Genomic DNA, 13,997 nt, shown 5'->3' on the forward strand with positions numbered 1-13,997 from the left:
ACTTCAGCTGCCAGATTCAGGTCTGGCAGCTGAAGTTTCCCTTTGAAAACAAGGGACACAGAATAACAAGAATAATTTAACACTTCTCTCATGCAGCCCTTTAATGCAATGAGGACACAGAGTGCAAAAGCCCTCAAGTGGATGATTACGCGACCAATCAATCCCAGAGAGGTTTACTAGCTGCCAGGTGGTTTACAAATCACAATTTCCTTAAATGAGATGATGCAAATATTAACACAGGAAAATTAATAACTTTTCAAGAAATTTTGCACTGTAATTACATTTTTTAGGAATGTACCCAGTAATATGGATTAATATTTATTTTAAACCCCTTTTTACAGTCAATTATTTTAATGTCAACATTTTTAATTTGACATTGACTTACAAATACTGCACTGGAGGCATAATAGTCTTCCAATCTATCAAACTATCTAGCTTCAAAAATACTACGTCAAATTTTAAGAAATATTTGGAACATGGCACAGTCAAACGAACAGAGCAAGTCCCACCAGGTGGTGCAAAGTAACACAGAAAGCTGGACTTCTGTGTAAAACAATTATGTGTGGGACAATAGCAGAAGCTGGTCAGAAAGTAAGTATATGGAGAAGATGCTAAACTTAAACATGGTTGACATTTTTATGCTGTGGCAAAGGAGACTGTTGTCTTCAGCTTCTGAAAGTAACTAGCAAAATAACTTCTAAGTTACTTTTTCTAAGGGTAATCAGTTACCAGAAGTCCAGGTACTTTTCCAAGATAACTATGCCGACACTGTTGGAGGGGAACCGAAAGGCACAAAATCACAACATGTGTGATAAATTACAATATGTTTATTGAACAGAAGCTTCACAGGACAGGCAACAGAAAGCAGACAATAGTTGGCTGTTTTAAGTTACTGGTAGACACAAGAAACATTTTATAATAGGTAGAACAAATCGAAAGTTTCACAAAATGGGTTTCCCCACTGGTGGACTTCAGTAATCTTAATATTTTTACACAAACAAACTTTCATTACAAAGTGGACAGAAATGGTTTAAAAAGCATAAACAGCAGTGCCAATCAAAAATTAGATCCATTCATCTCAATGTCACTGGATATACATTTTTCATTTTTAAATACAGTATAACTACAACATACATTGTTGGTGAACTCTGACTTCTTTGTTGAAGATTGTTTATTGCAGAATGTTTATCATCCTCAAATTTAAATATGGACTTCACATGTTCATATGTCTGCATTAAAAAAGTAAGCCAAACTGAAATCAGGGTCTCTTGTCCAGCTCTACATTGTCAGTTTTTTTGTTTTTTTTGGGGCGCTTCTTTACTAAAAAGAAGCCAATGGACAAACAAATTGCTCCAGTGACTGCTATAATTAGCAGAGCAAATGTTGCATTAAATCCGGTTGCGGCATCTTCGGCAGAGAGCTTCATACCCAAGAAGTTCACATTGTTTATTGGCTCTGTGGAAAACATAAACACATTTATTAGTAATCTATAACAGGTTAACTGTAAAATTAACTTTATACTTCTAACAATTCATTCTGAAACATTTAACCCTTCTAGGCGGGATGTGTCGGCGCCGACACATCGAAATTTGCAGTACCGTAATTCCGCCACACGTAGCGCTATCTGAAAAATTCCAACGGTTTCTGAAAGGGGAGGCGTTGCCCTTTCCAGCAAGTATCGGGTTAATACAGCAACTTCACAGCTGCAGCTGCAGAGAGGTAATTAATCCGGGGGGCACTCGTTTTATAGACGGCATATTGCGAAAATAACTTGCTGGATATTGAAAGTTCCAGTTGTTATCGATACATGGGTAAGTATATCATCTCACAGGACATTTAACGAACTACTTACAGTTAAAATAAGGAACGTTTATTTAGGCAGACGCTTGAAACTCTGGCGTAAAAGGGTTAACATATGCTTTTGCATAAGTTAGTTTTCTAACTAAACTAGCTTGTGCTAGAACAGTTTCTCACTTCTGTTGTTGGGTTTATTTTGAAAAATTAAAGTCAAACATATCAAAGTTGGATATGTCTCGATTTGTATTTTTATTTTTGAGAATTTTTTATCTGACCTGGAATCAGAGACACTAAGGTTACTTTCCAAGAAGTGTATCTTTTTACCTTCAGGCTTAGGAGTAGGAGTAGGGGTAGGGGTGGGGTTAGGGTTCCAACACTCATGAGGTCCAGTTGTTGGGTCGGGAAACCCGTTGCAGCTGATGATGGAGGAGTAAAAGGACACAGAAGCTTTGGGGGTTCGAGGGAGATCAGGGTCTGAGCGATTGACATAGAAAAGTCCAAATCTCTCTGTATAGCCAACAGCCCATTCCAGGTTGTCCAGCAGAGACCAAGCAGTGTAGCCAATAATATTGACATTGTCAAGCAGATAAGCTGCAGAAAACAGAAAATGTAATTAAGCACACAAGCTGGTAAAAGGTATTAATTTATGCAAGTTTTCAGGTTTGAACAACTGAAGAATGCTATAACAGATTTTATTGTAAACATGATTTTCTCTCATTTTAGATACTCTATATTCCACGAAGTTGTTTTAATACCTTTGAGCACTTGGTTGATGTACTGTTCATAATAGTATTTCCTGTGAACGTCATTGAGATCAACTGGCCCATTTTCAGAGACACCGTTCTCAGTGATGATAATCGGAGGATTTCTGTACTCATCCTTGATGAATTTCAGCAATCTTCGGAGACCAAATGGTGTCATCCTCAGCCAGACAGAACCGGTTTCCAACCAGGTCCGATCACTAATAACCACCACACCCCTGTGACAAGTGAATAATTATGTAATTTAGAGTTTAAATTAAAAACATGGACACTTTTTAAAAGAATATTTAGGAAAAATGTAATGAGCATATAGTCATGATTTCCACATGAAGTTAATTTTAAATTGCTTTGTGACAAAGCTAATGGCCTTACCTGTCTGCCTCAAAGTGTTGAGTAGTTCCAAAGTCTACAGGGAATGCCAAGACACTGCAGTAATGGTTTAATCCGAAGTAATCATAAGTGCCATTAATTCGCTTAATTTCCTCAGGAGTAAACTCAGGAAGCCTTAAGAAGAAAAATTTGAGAAGAAATTATATGAGAGAAAACATCAGTGGATGTAATAAGTTGAAAATAAAATTGAGAAGAATCTGCAGAGGGAGGCATTCGTTTGGCACAAACTATAGTCAAGGTATTTCAAGATGTACCCAAACATTTTACCTGGATTTTGTCAATCCACCTGCAAGACTTTGCTCTAGAACAGATTTCTTCACCAGTGGGCTGTAATCACCATTAAAAATGGGATGGACCCACCAGCCAAGATAAAACTGTGGACAGAGTTTGACACACAGCAATCGTCAACTACATCACCACACAAGGTTTTGTGTTATACAATCACAGGACAATGTATACCTCAACCACGTTTCGCGCAGCTTCATAGTCCTCTTGCTTGTAGGGGTTTCTGGGTTCTGCCCAGTCTGAGTTTACAGTGATGGAGACCAGTCCTCCCTGTGAGGCTCTGTATTTGTCATTGTAGACATGCCAGGCCTCTGCATGGGATCTGATTATGTTGTGGCCTACAATGTATGGAAGAGTATCTGGTCTGTCGTTGAAACCTGGAAAATATAAAATTAAATATGGTGATACAGAGTTTATCATGCAAGTATAATTAAATATACATGTTTGAAAATGCAGCCTATTTTCTTCCTTAGACTTATGGACTTTAGTCAATGCAAAACTCCTGACATCTACCATGCTTAGCATAAAGTATAATTCCAGTTAAAAATACCTTACATACCTGGGGCATGTGCACCTTGGACATGGCCTAATACAGTTATTATGAAGGGCTCGTTAAAAGTGATCCAAAGTTTCACTTTGGGACCAAGATTTTGAAAGAGGACATCCGCATAATCCCTGAATCGTTGAATGATGGTCTCATTTTCCCAACCTCCAACATCCTGCAGAGCTTGTGGGAGATCCCAGTGGTACAAAGTGACCTGATCCAAAAGAAAAACAGTTCGTAAAAAAGGTAAAACATTTTTCCGAATGATTATTTTTGAGAAATACTTACTTGAGGATTAATGTTTGCTGCAATGAGGGAATCCACCAGTTTTTTGTAGTAATTTAGACCAGCCTGATTGATGTATTTGGTAGTACCGTCAGGCAGGATCCGTGGCCAGGATATGGAGAAGCGATAGTGAGACACCTTGACTTTCTTCAGCGCAGCAATGTCATCTTCCATCCTATTGTAACTGTTACAAGCCACATCCCCAGTGTCATGCTCAGATATTTTTCCAGGGGTGTGTGTAAACTTGTCCCAGATACTGAGACCTTTTCCATCTTCTCTCCATGCCCCTTCAATCTGGAAAGAGGAAAATCGGATAAGAGGTAATTTCTTGTTGCTGGACTTTTGGAGGAAATGTCTTTTTTTTTCCACAGAAGGAGCTAAAAAACAAGGACTTAAACTGAAAAACTTAAATTAATCGATTTCATTTAATTTTTTTTTTTAAATATTAACCATTATTTGTTATTTTTGTAAAAACAATAGAAATGAAAAATATAAAATTAAAACTATTGTTGACCATAGCTGTTTAAATCTCACATTTTTTCAGTTGAACTAACAACTGAGGGAAGAAACTAAAGTATTTTGGGTATTGAAGGATAGATTTTGTTCATGTCGCCAATTGAAACCAGAGATTAAGACATCGGCACATACCAGGAGGCCTGAATGATTTTAACAGGAAGTTGCTCTGTTTTGTAAGTCTGGGATTTGACTGCATTGTCCAACGGGAACAAAAACTGTTTCAGTAACTAAGGCTGATCTCACTTTGAGCTGATAAATGGGTATCTCAATCACTTTAAACTGTAAACACTGACATGTTTGCATTTGGTTTGGAATAGTAGTACAGCCATTAGAACAAAGAGATGTTTTGACTTTCCCTTTGGCCCTAATATTAAATGTTAGTCCAAAGCTAAAACATGGAACAAAATGTCATCAATTATAGCTCATACAGAAAAATTGGAACTGATTTTTTTAAAATTTATTTTGCAACATACTAACTCTTCTGTAGCAATTTTCATTAAATAACAAATATGTTAGCCATGACCAAACATCTTGCTGAAACCACCTGAGCGCAAAATCAGTTTGTGGATTTAACTTGACCTTAACTTAGATTGATCTGAAAATAAATGATCAAAACATTTGGATTATATTTGTCATGTAAGCTTTTTTACCTGGTATGATGCTGTTGCACTACTCCAAATGAAATCCTTTTTGAATTCTCCATATATCATCTTTTCATCTTCTGGCAACGGGAAACCATTGTCTTTGATAATATTGTAGTAGAAATGAGCCGAAAACTTAGGTGTTCTGGGTCGGTTTGGGTTATTGAAGTCTACGTGGTGCAGACCATACCCAAAGAGGTAGCCATAAAGGAACTGAAAAGAATCCATGAGATATGTTGCATAGCCTTTTACCTTGACTCCATCTAGTTCATAGGCTGTTAAGATAGACATAAGAAAATAAACAGAAATTAGTTGCGAATGATATTGAAATATACAAAATATGTTTGTTAATGTTTGTTTATAGTATTGCACCTTTAAGAGCCTCATCAATGTAGGTTTTGTGAAGGAAAACTCTGTCAATTTCATCATAAGCCCATTCCCTGGGAGTGGCAACTGAATTTTCAGTAATGTAAATATCTGGATCTCCATATTCTGCCTTGATCCAGTTGAGGAGCCTTCTCATGCCAAATGATACAGCTCTTGTGAATCCAATTGGTGTAGTCGGTTGATCAAGTATCTCTTCTTCTTGATAGTCCCAGTCACTTAGATAAGATGCTGGAGAAAGTGCACCTGTAACATGGGTTACTAGCCTGGAGGTGTAGTGATTGGCACAGAACATGTCAGCAGTTCCTTTGATCAAGTTCTTTTCCTCGTCTGTGAAAGATGGGAGTCTTGACTGTTTAAGACCTTGAAGTTCACTTTTGACCAAAACTTGGGCTTTCAAGGCCTCTGGATAGTCCCCATTCTTGAAGATTGGGTGGGCAAACCAACCCACATTGAACTGCATTGCACGGTCAGCAGCAACAAGATCACGAGGGACATTAATATCTTTAGGTTCAACCCATTCAGCATTGAGGGCAATGGAAACCATCCCTCCTTGAGAAGCGCGGTATTTGTCATCATACGTGTGGTATGCTGTAGCGTGAGCTTTTATTAAGTTATGTGCAACTTGGTATGGTGCTGTTCCTGGCTCCCTAATTTTTGGAGGAATTCGTCCAGTCCCATATCCTAGCCATGCAAGTCCTTGAGGGTCATTCATGGTCATCCAGAATTTTACTCTGTCACCAAAGGTGGCAAAGCAGAAGTCACAATAATCATTAAAAATGTCAACCATCTCCACATTCTGCCAGCCACCAATGTCTTGTAGAGCTTGCGGGAGGTCCCAGTGATAAATTGTGACCATTGGGGTGATTTGTCTGGCCAAGAGGCCATCAATAAGTCTGTTGTAATAATCAACACCCTTTTGGTTCAGGGATGCACGTCTACCATTGGGAAAGATTCTAGACCATGACAGAGAAAATCTGTATGACTTCACTTTCAAGGCTTGCAGCATGTAAAGGTCTTCATCAAGTCTATTGTAACTGTCACAGGCAACATTTCCATTCACATCTTCAGGAATACCACTACCTGGGTTATTACTGACTACATCCCATACACTGGGTCCTTTCCCATCCTGGTTATATCCACCCTCAATCTGGTAAGCTGAAGATGAGACGCCCCATAAGAAGTCTTGTGAGAAATGACCATAGTGATACATTTGTCTGTCTAACCTTTTCTGTGGTGTGAATTTTTCCCAGACAGCCTTTGATGCTGATGGGACCTCTGAGGGTGGCAGTGGGGTGGAGCGGCGAGGTGGTGATATTTTCACACCTTCAAAATAATCTTGTTTGCGTGAAACAAAACCATTTTGCTCAATGATCTGAGCAAAAAAATATGCTGATTGTTTTGGTGTCCTCGGTCTGTATCCATCTACAAAATTAACCTGGTGAAGTCCAAATCTTTCACTGTACCCTTTGTTTCCCTCAAATCCATCCATAAGTGATTGCACTGTGAATCGCTGCACATCCACTTTATCGATTTCAATGGCTGTAAAATGAAAACAGAAGACAATATTAAAAAGTTATGGTTGGTTTCTTTCTGCTAAGCTATGGCAAATAATACAGAAATTACAAGCACTAACCTTTTAGGGCCTCACTGATGTAACCCCTCATGTACTCTATTCTGCTAACATCATTCAGGGTGTCTCCACTGTCATTTGTTGGCATGCCATTCCCAGTTATGTAAATGGGCACATTGTTAACGGCTAGATATTTTGTTTTAATGTGAGTCAGAAGAGACCGTAGCCCCTCCGGCATGGAGTAGATCCAGTCTGATGCTGTAGCAGGCCATGAGGGGTCCACTTTTGCCTGGAAGTCTCCAACTCCTTCAGGACCAGGGGTGCACCCACCTACACTGCTGCTCACTAAACGGGAGGTATAATGATTCAGACCAAAAAAGTCAGAAGTTCCTTTGATCCTTGCCTTCTCTTCTTCAGTGAAAGATGGAAGCACTGCTGGTGCAGATGAGGGACACTCGTTTCTTTTCTTTTCTATCTGTGTTTTGAGAACTTCAGGATAATCCCCATCTATGAAGATAGGATGGGCAAACCAGCCTAGCATAAACTCAAGGTAGCGCTCTGCAGCTGCCTTATCTTCAGGTTTGTTAGGATCAGCTGCCTCTGCCCAGTCAGAGTTTAGTGCAATGCCCACTTTCCCTCCCTGTGTCTTTCTGTAATTGTCATTGTAGTCATGCCAGGCTTCAGCATGGGATTTCAGTATATTATGAGTGACCTGTAGAAATAAGAATTAATAAAAAGTGAAGGGTTATAGCCTAAGCAAAATTTAGACATGTTTAAAAGGTTTTGATGTGGTGATACCACTATGTTTACCTGATAAGAAGCAGTCACATAGTCTTTTATTCCAGGAGCATGCTCACCAGTCCCATGTCCAGCATGGCTCACCACCCAGGGACTACTGAATGTGTTCCAGCTCTTGACCCTGTCTCCATATCTATGGAAGCAGAAGGCTGCATAGTCCTTGTAAGCTGCAACAATGGAAGGGTTGGTCCATCCACCCTTGTCTTGGAGAGCCTGAGGCAGATCCCAATGGTAGATAGTGGCAACAGGCTGTATGCCAGATTCAATAAGAGCATTGATCAGATTGTCATAGTAGAGAGCTCCTTCTTCATTCAGGCTGTCTTTCTGACCTGAGGGGAATATACGGGCCCAGGAAATGGAGAACTGGTAGGTGTTGACTCCAAGACCTCGCAGGAGGTAGACATCTATATCGACCTTCCTGTAGCTGTCAGCAGCTGTGTCAGCAGTATGATTATTAAAGGCTTGGTTTTCATGACCAAAGCGATCCCAGATGGTCTCGCCTTTCCCCCCTGCTGCCCATGCACCTTCAACCTTGAAAGACTCTGTGGATGTAGCCCATTGGAAGCCAGCAGGGAATGCTTTAGTGAGAGCATCTCTCTCTCCACTGCTTAAAAACAGACATCAAATATAAATAAAAATGAAAAAGCAGTCAATGTATGTGTTACTTAAACAAGTCTTACCTTTCACTGCTGGAGGTTCTCAGCTCGGGTTTTGCCAAGGAGCCTGCAAGATGCACAACGTCATCCTGTCTTTTCACCCCCCTACCTTGACTTCCAAGGATGCACAGAAAATACAAACACCCCAGCCACAATAGCTTCTGCATCATGACCCAAATAGGATGCACTGAGGATTTTCTCTGATTGGACAGCTATTTAAAGAATAAAGCTCCTCCTTTTTGGCATTTTCTCTATGGCTGTTATGATGGTTATGAAACCCAGTTTATCAAATTTTACTGTTTTATTGCACATGTCTGATATCCTCAGGAACACTATGGACTCACACGTGTAAAAAACAGCCTCCTTATCATATAACCATGGTTACTTTTATGGTGAACAGTACTTGTCAATATGAATGTTTCGGAAGGAGCGTAGTACACTTCACTAAAGATTAGCGTTATAGAACCATCAGTGTGGAAGTGAAACTTCCACATACATTATGCAGGTTCACAATTACTGGATTTAATTTTTTTTAGAATCAGCTTTAAGTACATTGTCTTTCTGTTTGAAAACATTACAAATACACATTTAAATATATCATCACTTCCCGCTCTTTTCTGTATGTAAACACCACCTTAGATAAGTAGTTGTATAGCATGTTTGTTTTGTCCAATACTAGACAAAAAACAAACAAAAAACATTTGAAAACGTCTTTTGCATTGTAACTTAAAGCAATGTTTTCATTACCTTTTTTATAGCAATAATTGTATGATTTAGCTCTGGCATTTTTCTGAATTATCACCTTGTTTTTTCATCTTCCTCACCCTTTTTATTTGATTTTTGCAGTCAGGGATTATTGTCTTTTTTCATGTTTGAGCCAAGCCACTTTGAAAGGCATCAGCCCTTTCAGCCATGTGCTATAGTTCATAATGTATAGTTCATATAGGGTAGTATGACTTTGTCAAGGATAAGTGGATGTAGGCAATGAATAGATGTTTTGAAAATAGTCTCGAGGTTTAGTCTTTTCAGATTTGCAAACATACCCTAAGAAAAGTATACAGTTTCTGCTTTACCATTATCCATTTACTTTTATTATAGTTTAGAATATTTCCGATGACTGCTGTGTCTTGTGATGTAGCTCACATGTTTTAGGCTGGGTTGTTTTTAAGCAACTCATGGTCTGATTTTAAGTTGAATCAACCTCAAGAGGAAGGTTTATACTATCAATATAATGATACTATTTTTCCTCCTTGTATACACATGGTAATAGTTTTATTAACTTTTACACATCAGTCCATCTAATATTTGTTAAAGTTGAATAAACCATTGATTTCATTTACAACTCCTAGCAGCTTTTTAACATTTTCTTTATCACCTCCCATTTTGGGATTCTTTAAAGGCAATGAAATAGATTTGTCATTCATTATGGATTTAATATTTTGCTTCATTTACTTGACTTGTAAGACATCTGTGATGTGCATAAGGGATTTAAAAATAAAATATTCGGATATCCTATTGTCCATGAGGGGCCGAATGCACTATGAACATTTCAGGTATGAACCACATAGATCTGCTTACCTGATGCTCCCAGGAACTAAGCTTGGAACCAACTGAATGAAAACCTATAATTATGTTCTGAAATCATTGGTAATTTTAAATCAGGTATACAAATCTCAGTGTTTACCGCCTATTTCCTATAAAGGACAGTTTTATCTGCTGACCTATGTTCTATTAGATGTAGAAAAAAATAGCAATTGTCCATATTTCTTCTGTAGGAAAAAATGTATAAGAATACCTAATGTAGGCCATAGACCACAGGAGTTGAGTAGAGTGGACTGTTAGCACTGATGTAGTCATGGTCAGTTTCCTCGATTATGATTGGCTTTATCCCCAGGAGTGGCAATAAGGAAGACTGTGGATTTTATCCTCTGCATTGTTGCCAAGATAGTTTTCACTGTTCATGTTGGTGCATATTAAGAAATATTTTATATCTTAACTGTTAAAAGAGGCAGGTATAAGTGTTTTTCAAGGTGGTCTAAGGTACTGGTGAAAAATAATGTTCACTTTAGTATGAATGTGGAGGACAGAAATAACGCATAAGACATCCAATTCCCACTTATTTTTACTTTTTATGAATGTACTAGAGTTTGCACTGGAGCACAGCTAGGTATGAAAGGACTTTAGAAAAATGGAAAATTTTAAACTATTTAAAATTACTGCTTTTAAATAGTGCCAGCTTTGTGCCAGCTTGCAGGAAACACAAGCTGGCACAAGTTGTGAAATATGGAAATTTTGTATTCTGTATGTCTAAATACATTAGTTTTATTATTTTAATCTTGTCAACAATATGCTGGGCAGAGTAACCGTTTCCCAATGCTAATTTGATGAATGTAAAGGGTATTTCGATGTGAAAATAAGCCAGCCCATTACCCTATTCTATTAAGTACGTAGGTTATCTCTTGCAGAGCAAAACGTGAACACATTTCACATGTTCTAACAACACTGGCTAATAAGTGCGGAAAAATAACTTCCCATTTACTGCCGTCAGGCTGTGATAAAGCCTCACATGTCTTTGTGAAAAACATTTTAAAAACTGTTTAGTCTACCTTTATGCTCAAACAGGGACTCAATGAAAATGTACCCGTGAGCTTTTACACGTCATTACTAAGAGAAACTTTCCAACATATAGATATCTTCACTAACTCAGGCTCCTTATAACAATGTTTTTTATTTACTTGAGTTATGCCTTCTGTGATTAACCAAAACCAAACACTTAACACCTATTCTAGAAAAATAATTTTGGTATAATTTTTTTTGTTTTTACATAAGTTTATTTGATTACTTGGCTGTAATCAGTATGGTAAGGTCAAACTTTAAAGGATTTTGTTATCTTGTTTGCGTAAAGATCGTTTCCTTGTTGCCTGTGTTCATTAGCAAGAGTAATAAAGGCAGTATTTTATAAGTATGATAATATTTTTCATAACCTTTTACTACAGACCCAAAGTTCACTGTAACTGAGATAAAAGTGACACAGCCCAAGAGACTTTGATTTATTGACTCAGATTTCGAAAAAGAAATGTTTAATTAGATTTATTTAACACGTTTTGAAATTTATAGCAGGACGGTGTTTTTTTTAAAGTCTAAGAATTTTCTAACACTTTGCAAATTAAACAAACTCACTATGAACAGTGAAAATATTGTTTGAGAGGACTTGGGCTAAAAAAGAATATCTCTCTAGCACAAATGCAACATACCAACAGATACTCAAATATTTACCGAACTAAGATCTGGGATCATGGAATCAAGCAAACACATTAATTACATTTATCTAGATATAAGCATTTTTTCCCCACTTGTAAAATGCTTTAGGGAGAACATGAATTTACATCTTTATAATGAAGCTAAAATTATGAAACTTTTTTTTTTTCAAATGTCCTAAAATTCTCAGCAAAGTGTAAAGAAAAAAATATTTACTACTTTAGTTTTCAATGGACACTGATGATAAGACAAATCTACTTACAAAGTTGTAAATTGAGTCACAATTTGAATTGAATGCCTTTATGGTCATTGTCTGGTTGACATACAGTGAATTTGATTCTCCAATGAAAGGGGTTGTTGTCTTTCTCACTCTCACTTTAAGACACACACACTTAAACAATGGAGTAAAAATATAACTTAGGTATAGGAATAAATCACGAGTAAAGTGCAACTTTTACTGCGAGGAATCCACAATACCTGATGAATGGAGAGCCATTCCCATTGGATCTTATGTTGCTTTAACTGCCACTCATGGAGGTTAACATGTTATCCAAATGAAAGCAGCAAGTGATCATCATGTAGTGTAACACCAGATCACAAAGAAGGGTTTAGTTTAATTTAAGTTACAGGTGGACTTGCACTGTTTACTTGAGAATCAGATGGATAGTTTTAGTTTGGAGGGTGCAGAGGTCTACAAGGTTTCTTTTCAATATGAACTCAGACTTAATAAGGGGCAACAGTTCCTCAGGAATTAAACGATCTGCTAATGATGGCCATCATACCCTTCTGAATTATGAGCATATTGAATCAGCTTAAGATTCCCAGCCCTCCATTGTACACAAATATTGTTGTGGATGAAACATTGACAGTTAGATCACTTGGAACTGAACAATTCCATGCTGCACATTAGGAACTTGAACAAAGTTCGATACTCCTTTTTGGGGAGGCCAATGAAAAATCTGAGGTGTATCTTCATGCTAAATGTTGTAATATTTCATGGAGAAAGAGCTTCAGCCTTTGCTATAAATGCAATATTGCGCAGACAGCAGATAAATGGTTCAGGTGTAGCAGACATGCCAACAGTTTTTGTGAGAACCTTTACTGGTAATGTAACCTATTGGTTTCCAACCTCTTTCGTGGATTGCTCCAATTCTTGCACCTACACAAATTCTTGTTTATTGTTAAAACCATTTTAAAAATGTTTCTTTTGTATTTAACCTGAAAACTAAATTTATCATAGAGGATGTATTTAGTGATCAGGCCTACTTAGTGTAAAATCAGTAAATCAGCACTCCTTTATAATTCCTGTTTAAATGACACAGGAAACTGGTTCTGAATAAGGCACTTGATTGGATTTTCTAGTAATTTTCTTAATTTCGTCCACAATGTTTTATTTGGGATGTTTCGTCTTAGTTTCCTTTTAGCTATATGACTCTTTTCTAATAATAGAACTCTGCGGGTGTCTTAATAATTATTTGTGAATGGGACATGTCTCTCACAATTGAAAATGATTTGTTTGGACCTTCCCGATATTTACAATAAAATAATAATATTGTAAATAACATTTACAATATTTTGAACATTGGGAATGAGGAAAATGGGCTCTTGATAGAATCATTTTACCTGTAAAATTCCTCTCCTGGCTCTTCTAGTTACCAACAACTCCTCACTGCACAGTATGCTGTTAATGATAAATACATGATATCATCTTACAGGTGGTTACAGTTGTATTGTGTGCTGAATATGGCCCATGATAACTTAATCACAAGATTTAAAGGTCATAAGGGAGATAAAATAATGCACTGTATCAGAAGGGCCATAAATTACAAACTGAATTAAATTTGCTCAGAGAGATAATCAGTGGGGAGAGGACAGCAATATTTATATCTCCTGCTGCATTCAGCTTCTGATTAAAGGTCAGAAACGTAAAACAAACCTCAAAAAACTAAGTCTTGGTTTGTGCTACAAGATCTATCTTTAAAATGCTGTCTTATTGTTGTGGAGACATTTCTAACAAATGAAGAGACCATATTATCCCTGAATTAAGTAAGTATAGACCCTAGGGCTGAAACGATTCCTCGAATGATTCGAGTACCTCGATTACTAAAA

At 37.4% G+C, this 13,997-nt stretch overlaps 1 protein-coding gene across 1 annotated transcript in view; it reads right to left on the reverse strand.

Annotated features, from left to right (window-relative positions):
- LOC103153521 (lactase-phlorizin hydrolase-like) overlaps nucleotides 1–8,842 on the reverse strand; it is a 17,375-nt gene extending 8,533 nt beyond the window's left edge. The window contains exons 1-9 of the mRNA XM_007574470.2: nucleotides 8,655–8,842; nucleotides 7,987–8,581; nucleotides 7,240–7,888; nucleotides 5,592–7,145; nucleotides 5,229–5,494; nucleotides 4,066–4,356; nucleotides 3,793–3,991; nucleotides 3,408–3,610; nucleotides 3,286–3,322 (exon numbers count right to left, since the gene is read on the reverse strand). Of these exons, the coding sequence (XP_007574532.2) occupies nucleotides 3,286–3,322; nucleotides 3,408–3,610; nucleotides 3,793–3,991; nucleotides 4,066–4,356; nucleotides 5,229–5,494; nucleotides 5,592–7,145; nucleotides 7,240–7,888; nucleotides 7,987–8,581; nucleotides 8,655–8,800 (3,940 nt within the window). The 5' untranslated portion in view covers nucleotides 8,801–8,842. The remainder of the gene's footprint in view (nucleotides 1–3,285; nucleotides 3,323–3,407; nucleotides 3,611–3,792; nucleotides 3,992–4,065; nucleotides 4,357–5,228; nucleotides 5,495–5,591; nucleotides 7,146–7,239; nucleotides 7,889–7,986; nucleotides 8,582–8,654) is intronic.
- Between the last annotated feature and the right edge of the window lie 5,155 nt (nucleotides 8,843–13,997).

Source organism: Poecilia formosa, unplaced genomic scaffold (genome assembly GCF_000485575.1).
Source record: "Poecilia formosa unplaced genomic scaffold, Poecilia_formosa-5.1.2 Scaffold353, whole genome shotgun sequence".
Taxonomy (NCBI): domain Eukaryota; kingdom Metazoa; phylum Chordata; class Actinopteri; order Cyprinodontiformes; family Poeciliidae; genus Poecilia; species Poecilia formosa.